This window comes from Otolemur garnettii, unplaced genomic scaffold (assembly GCF_000181295.1).
Source record: "Otolemur garnettii isolate 467f Iridium unplaced genomic scaffold, OtoGar3 scaffold00151, whole genome shotgun sequence".
Classification (NCBI taxonomy): domain Eukaryota; kingdom Metazoa; phylum Chordata; class Mammalia; order Primates; family Galagidae; genus Otolemur; species Otolemur garnettii.
Genome location: NW_003852546.1, coordinates 2,213,125 through 2,220,872, shown reverse-complemented (window position 1 = coordinate 2,220,872; position 7,748 = coordinate 2,213,125). Strand labels below are relative to the sequence as shown.

The 7,748-nt window shown below is 37.9% G+C and overlaps 1 protein-coding gene across 1 annotated transcript in view; it reads right to left on the bottom strand.

Annotated features, from left to right (window-relative positions):
* Window positions 1-7,748, bottom strand: part of NAE1 (NEDD8 activating enzyme E1 subunit 1) — a 31,723-nt gene that overhangs the window by 22,638 nt on the left and 1,337 nt on the right. The window contains exons 2-7 of the mRNA XM_003799421.2: window positions 5,314-5,417; window positions 5,160-5,220; window positions 3,665-3,695; window positions 2,846-2,917; window positions 2,576-2,655; window positions 1,585-1,694 (exon numbers count right to left, since the gene is read on the bottom strand). Of these exons, the coding sequence (XP_003799469.1) occupies window positions 1,585-1,694; window positions 2,576-2,655; window positions 2,846-2,917; window positions 3,665-3,695; window positions 5,160-5,220; window positions 5,314-5,417 (458 nt within the window). The remainder of the gene's footprint in view (window positions 1-1,584; window positions 1,695-2,575; window positions 2,656-2,845; window positions 2,918-3,664; window positions 3,696-5,159; window positions 5,221-5,313; window positions 5,418-7,748) is intronic.

Sequence of the window (7,748 nt, the reverse complement as noted above, 5' to 3'; positions counted from 1 at the left end):
AGTGCCGTGGCATCACAGCTCACAGCAACCTCCAACTCCTGGGCTCAAGCGAGTCTCCTGCCTCCGCCTCCCAAGTAGCTGGGACCACAGGCACCCGCCCCACCCGGCTAATTTTTGGTTGCAGCCGTGATTGTTGTTTGGCGGCCCGGGCTGGATTTGAACCCGCCACCTTGGGTGTATGTGGCTGGTGCCTTCAAGCGCCGAGCCCCTACTTGGAACTCATAAATGGCCCACCACCGGCAGCCAGACGCTTATTCTGACAAACACTTCCTAACCATCCACACAGATATTCCTCAGTGATGCTACCAATACCAATGGGCTATCATTGCACTAGTAGGGTACCTGGCTTATAGCTGGCAGAAAATAAAAACATTTTCTTGAGTAAATTAAGAGCACTGGCTTGGCACCTATAGAGCAGTGGTTATACCTCCAGCCACATATATTAAGGCTGGCGGGTTTGAACCCAGCCCAGGCCAACTTAAGAACAATGACAACTGCAATAAAAAAATAGCCGGGCATTGTAGCGGGTGCTTGTAGTCCCAACTACTTGTGAGGCTGAGGAAAGAGAATCCCTGAAGCTCAAGAATTGGAGGCTGCTGTGAGCTATGACACCACAGCACTGTACTAAGGGTGACATAGTCAGAGTCTGTCCCCCCCCCTAAAAAGCACTGTATGAGCACTGAATGAAAATATTATGATGGTCTAAGATTAAAATTGTATAAATAAAGGGCTAATATCAACCTAGAGCTGATGTAGGTCTGCCCATGAATGACTCTGGTATCCTATAACAGTTTCCTTGGGAAACGCAGGTAGGTAAATGTCTTGCTTATTGTGTGAAATTACACCTGACCAAGGGTAACCTAAACCCTGCATGAGAACAGAAGAAAAGACTGGTAGGGGAAAGGCTGACTTCTAAGGGTCAAGGTGACCCACATACCTCAATTCTCTCCTATGGTATCCACAAGAACCCTATATGGATTAGGAGGGTAAAAAAAAGCTAGGTACTTGTATAAATGCTAGATCTCCTAATAAGATAAAGCTGTACCTCCTGCTTTGTATCCTTCTTCATCTCCTAATAAGACGAAGTTCTATCTCCTGCTTTGTATCCTTCTATAAAGAGAATAGCAGACTGAAACCTATTCAGTTTGACTGCCACATTGAATCTGTAACCAGAGACGTGCTGCCACAAATTTACCTTGTAATTTAAAATGAACTTTCTGGGCCAGGTGCAATGGTTCACCCCTGTGATCTTAGCACTCTTGGGAGACCAACATGGGAGGATCGCTTGAGCTCAGGGGCTCAAGGCCAGCTTGAGTCTTGAGTGAAACCCTGTCTCTACTAAAAATAGAAAAACTTAGCCAGGTGTTGTGGTACACGCCTGTCGTCCCAGCTACTTGGGAGGCCGAAGCAGGAAGATCACTTGAGCTCAGGAGTTTGAGGTTGCTGTGACCGATGCCATGGCACTTTTGCCTGGGTCAAGAGAATGAAACTTTGTCTCCAAAAAGATTAACTTTCTAAATCTGCACGTTTCTAAAACTACAGTGAAAGCAACCAATAGTAAGCCCATATGCTCAACACTTTTACCTGGATGTTCTTTTATTATGATCCTCATATAACCAACTAATCCATATGTCCTACAGATCAAAAGAGGGATTTGGGAATTCCATAGGACATCTGCTAAACGAAGTAACGTACTGGAAAAAAAAAAAAAAAGAACGTTAGCAAATGGAAATATCCCAAACATGAAGCATGCTACACATGAAAATGTCTTAAAATAAGCAAATGTATTACTAAATTACAAATGCAAAGAGACATCTACTGCATTTACACAGCAGGTCAAAAATACAGTGAAAACCAAGCTATTCTACCAGGCTGTAGTCTTAAAGAAAGTGCATGTTGGGCAGCGCCCATAGCTCAGTTGGCAGGGCATCGGCCACGTACACGGAGGCTGGTGGGTTCGAACCTGGCCCGGCTTTGGGCCAGCTAAAACAACAATGACAACTACAACAACAAAAAAAATAGCCAGGTGTTGTGGCAGGTGCCTGTAATCCCAGCTACTTGGGAGGCTGAAGTAAAAGAATCGCTTAAACCCAGAAGTTTGAGGTTGCTGTGAGCTGTGATACCACACACTCTACAGAGGGCAACAACTTGAGACTCTGTCTTAAAAAAAAAAGAAAGTGTATCTTTTTGGATTAGGGGAGTATGAAACCCTAGTCTGTCATGTAAGGCAGACATTTTAATGAAACTTACTTTTGAAACATTTCCATGATAGAGAAAAATATTCAAAATCCATATATACATACCCAAGTAATTCCTATAATCAATTTTACCTAGTTTTTAATCACTAAAAATAACCAAGGTTCAGTTTAACTGCTCTTAATATATCCAAAATAGTTTCCTAACTCTGTATTTTTTTCTCCCCTCTTTTCAATCCTGAAAGATTTTCATAAGAGATTCAAATTAAAGGCTTCTATACAATTTAAGAATTTTAAAAATCATATCCTAGACTGTGCAGAGAAAATAAACTTATGCAAATCTAAAATTAAAATAAAAACATATCAAGATAAAAATGTACCTTTCTGGAAGCTGAGTTGCAACCACAATGGTAAACCTACAGAAAAATGAAGGATCATTGTCTAGAAGGTTTTCTGGACTCTAAACAGGACAAGAGAAAAAAAAAAATCCAACAATTTCACAATCAATCATATTAAACATGGCAGAAACAGTTAAGATATTTTAGAATGACACAACAAATCCAACACTAAGAAAGATTCAAAATCATAAATTTCTAGGACCTTATTACAAAAAAATCAGCACAGATATAATAATGTGTATACATATATACCTCTTCCACAAAACTTCCAGAGACATCGTTATTTAATTCTTGTAAGAATTCCATGGCAGCTTGAGCTCGGTTCTTTTTAAAAACAAAACGTTTAATTTGAATTAGAAAAAACCCAGTCACAACCTAACTCACCAATTTACATATTAGACAAACACACTATAAAACTATCCAAACTTTATGCAACTCAGCTTCTAGTAGTGTTTAAACAAAGACTCAAACAGAATATTACTTAAAGCTAACCCACCATTAACCAGAGTTATTAAATGACTACATTATTTGTAACCTACTTTTCAGATTAGGCAAATAAAAAAAAATGCTGAGTGACAGGCAGGAACATCCTGGATCAAGTTCAGACTCACTGTAACCTCCCACATCTACAATCCTGTACAAGAATGGTTAATAATTAAAGTAACATCTATTTTCACTGAGTATACTGCATTAAGTCAACTAATATAATTTTATAAGATCTGTAATTTAAAATACAAAGATAAAGCATCTTCTGTCTAACTCTTAAAAATTTTGTCAAACAGAACACTCCGTTCTCTGAATATTGTTACTCAAGATTTAGCTTTACTGTAACATATAGTGTAAAAATAGACAGTACTTCTAAATACTCAAACTACCAAACATGTAAAGATTTCCACAAGTAGAAAAATTATTTTTTTCTCAAAGAAATACACTCTTTTAAAGTCAAAGCTTTTCTACAATTATACACCCATAATAATTTTTAAAAAATAAAGTCAAAGTTGCTCAAGCAATAAAACACAGTAGCATCATAAAATGCTCACACACAGCTATATTCTATAACAAAATGTTTACCTTGCCGATACTGTTTCTTTGAAGGAAGAAACTAAAGTGGACAAAATTAAAAAAAAAAATTAAAGGCTTATTTAACTCTAAAGGAAAAGCTGTTTGTAATGGCATTCCTAGTATATAACAAAATATATCTGATTACAGGTTATCATAGCCTTTCTGGAGAAGAAAACTAGATGAAACTTACAAATGAAGATAGGCTAAATGCCCAAGTGCAATGACTCATGCTTGTAATCCTAGCACTTTAGGAGACTGAGACGGATCACCTAAGGCCAGGAGTTCAAGACCAACCTGGGCAACACAGTGAGATCCTGTCTCTAGACAAAATTTAAAAAAAAAAAAGGCTAATAAATCAATGTTTCCAAAGTATAAAATATGCTGACAGAAAAAGTTTTCATGGCAAAACAGTTAGGAAAACACCATATAATTCTCTCTTGGAAATTAATAATGTAAATGATATTTATTAGCCTTTTGGTAAAGAAATTTTAACTTCATTTGACACATTTCCCAAACTCATTTGACCACTGGCCCATTTAATACTATTGATATTTCCTAGAACTGATGTTCCATTCACTACTCTTGCTGTATTGAATCATCTTCCTTTGCAGGTAACTGTAACAGATTTAGTCAGGCTTCCTCCTACACATACCCTCAACATGTCCTAAGGCCCAGATCACAGACTGCTGATCACAGACAGGGTGCCACTTTTCGGCAAACTCACTGGCTACCTAAGAAAAAACCTTATTCTTATCAAATTCTGCTCTAACCAACCAAGTAAGCAAAGATAAGAGAACTTTTTCTTGATAGGTATCAATAAAAAGGGTGTGCTGTGGATAGCAGAAACTTGTACTACTAGAGCAAAGATATCAAAATTAAATATGAACTAAATTCTGGCTTTCCTTATATTTATTCATTGTTGTTTACTGACAAATACAACAAGAGACCCTACACTCCTGAAAAGTCCCTGAAAAAGTAGGCTCCAAATCCAAATTTGGGAATGCTCTGAAAGTCTAAATACGACAACTGTTAAAGAATACACAAGTCATCTTTAAAACAGCATTTTTATAGAGATAGCGTAGAAAGAGATATACCTGGACTAAACTTAAAAGAGACCACCAATAAAAGGTGTTATTTTTATTATTCTTATAATTCAAAAATACAATTATTGTTAACTATATACTAACACCTAGGAATCAATGCAAGCATTTAGGAAATGTTCAGATTTCACAAATAAAAGAATAATGACTCCTCACCTGTAATAATAACAATAAAGACTAAGATGATAAGTACTTTTTATTAATGGCCTATTTGCCAGATTCTGTGCTAGTACTGTACCTATGCAAATTCATTTCCGCCTCACCATAATCACAAGTAGAGGGAAGACTTTCACCAGAGAGTCAAGTCACTCCAACTGAGGTGAAGCTAGGATTCAAGACTTGCTCGCCCAAAACAGTGCACTACCTTCCCTAACATGTATGTATTTGAAAAGAATAGAACGCACTTGTTTCCGGCATCTTCTCCACTGACATGATTTCCATCAATAATTGTAAATGAACCAATACCTGGGAGAAAAAACAGAGTCGGTCAAGAATATATATTTCTATGTAAAAACCTTAAAGAAGTAAATTTAGAACACAACCAAAAAACTACATTACCTGGTAGTACCAAGTTTTTAAGAATTTCAGTTCCTGTGGCTGTCGCATTTATTAGGCAAACATGAGCAGATTCTAAAGCTTCTTGCCCATGATCACCCCACAACCTATGAAACAAAACACAAACTCAACATTTTGAAAACTTTCAGGAAAATGCAACTTTCTTATTTGAATAGATATCTTTGAAGTGCTCTTTCATACAGTAACTGATGTGATAACCACAGCAAAAATGTGAGACAGGAACAGATGTTACCATAGAGATTATACAGTATAGTAAGCTAAGACTCAGGCTGGAAATTTGCATGGTTAGAGTGCCTATGGGAGGGTCAAATCTAAACTAAAAACTTAGTCTTCTAGCTCCTTATCCAATATTCTTTCAAACTAGATAAATTACAGAACACAAAGTCTTTAGATATATTCATTAATACTAAAGAAGTTTCTTGGGCTTAAAACCTTACCTGTTTTCTATTTCTTAAGTTATATGGATCAAGTGCTCTTAAGATCTTGACATAAGGCTTATCACTGTGACATCTATAACAGTGAGCAAAAAGCTTTCCCAAGAAATGGCATATAAAACCAGCACATTGTACCCCATGATTGCATTAATGTACACAGCTATGATTTAATTTAAAAAAAAAAAAAAAGCTTTACCAAGAAAACTAATTATCTGGAAAGGCTCACATCAACTTCAACAGGACTGCTTTAAAAAATAACACCCATGGGACTGGTGCCTGTCGCACAGTGGTTATGGTACCAGCCCCATACATCGAGGCTGGCAGGTTTGAAACCGGCCCAGGCCAGCTAATCAATGACAACTGCAACAACAAAAATTAATAATACCTATGAACTTTCTAAAAGCATGATTAATAGACACATATGTTAACAAACACAAGATGTAGTAAGAATTAGAATGTATGTTATAACCTGATTCACACTGTCATATTAACAGGGCAAGGTATATGATCTGACACATACCATGGCATCTGGGCCAATCTGGCTACCTTTACTCAGAAAACCTATTAACTAATTTATTCTTTCCTGTCAATATAAGAAGTACATGAATTGCCATAGCCAAACAGGTATTAGCAGCCCAGAGGACTCATCAACTTGAATGTGACTTCGTTGTCACCTGATTTAAAGAAGATTACCCCTATGTGTCCTCTGAGCCTCATTTGGTTCTTTTATTTGCTGGTCATCTATCTCTGCATTCCACTATAAGCTCCATAAGGGCCCACAGAACCCCCCATGTTTACCACTAGAGCCCTAATGCCTGGCACAGATCCTTGCTCAGGCTAAGTGATCACTGAACAGCTGTCAAATAAATGGAGGAATAGCCTGCAAGAACTCAAAGGACAGAAAGCATCTGTTTTTCCAGAAAGCAGGACACACAGAAGACACCTGACATGTCTAGTTGATAAATCCCAATGGTAGAATAAAGAATAAATTTAACAATATTGCTAGATCATGAGCTGCTACTTGGGAAGATGAGGCAGGACTACCTAAACCCAGGGGTTCAAGGCAACCTGGGCAACATACTGGGACCTCCATCTCGAAAAAAAGAAAAGAAAGAGAAAACAAGAAAGAAAAGAATACTGGTGCGTCTCTAGGTAATATGTTTCAAGACTAGGCCAAACAAGAAATTATCAGCTTGCCAGCCTAACTAAGAAGAGGCTGAGCCTTCCTAAGTGTTGCCTGACTGAACAACTTTGCTTATAAGTGCTTCTCTCTGGCATTTCAAAACCAATAACCAGTTCTCAATATGAAAGGTAAGGTTTGGTCCTTAAATAGAATGGACTCAGTAAAAACCCTCTTTTATTACATTTGCTTACTAAATTCAACTATCTTCTCAGCTCTGTTGCATATGATTATATCTGCACTCAAAACACAAGAACTCCAAGAATTTACAAGAAAACTTAAGGTAGATATATGGACTCTATCACCTTATTTCTTTCTCTCTTAGAAGTCTGGAAGCAGAGTGATGTGACTTAGGACCAGCTCTAAAAAAGCCAGAAGGGTCTGAGTTTACATCTTGGTTCAAAAACATGGGAAACTCTGAGCAAGTAACCTAACTTCTCTAAGACTCAGTTTCTCCATCTGTAAAACACAAGAAATGGCTGCCGTCAAGGGTGCTCTCAGAATTGAGTGCCTAAAACCACCACCTCCCAGAATACAGCACTAAGCTGTTGATGAAAATGGAAGTTTCAGTCCTTAGGGTGATACTATAATTTCTCTTGTCTTAGAGGCTCCAGCAAGGAGGAAAGCCAAGCAATTTCAGTACCTCCATTGCCTCAACACATAGAAGATGCTCCATAAAGTGCAAGGCCAAAAAACAAGGGTTTGGAAGTAGCCAAGGACCAACCTGATAGTTTAGGCCTGCACTGTCCAATTAAGATAGCCACTGGCGGCTCGGCGCCTATAGCTCAACCGGCTAAGGCGCC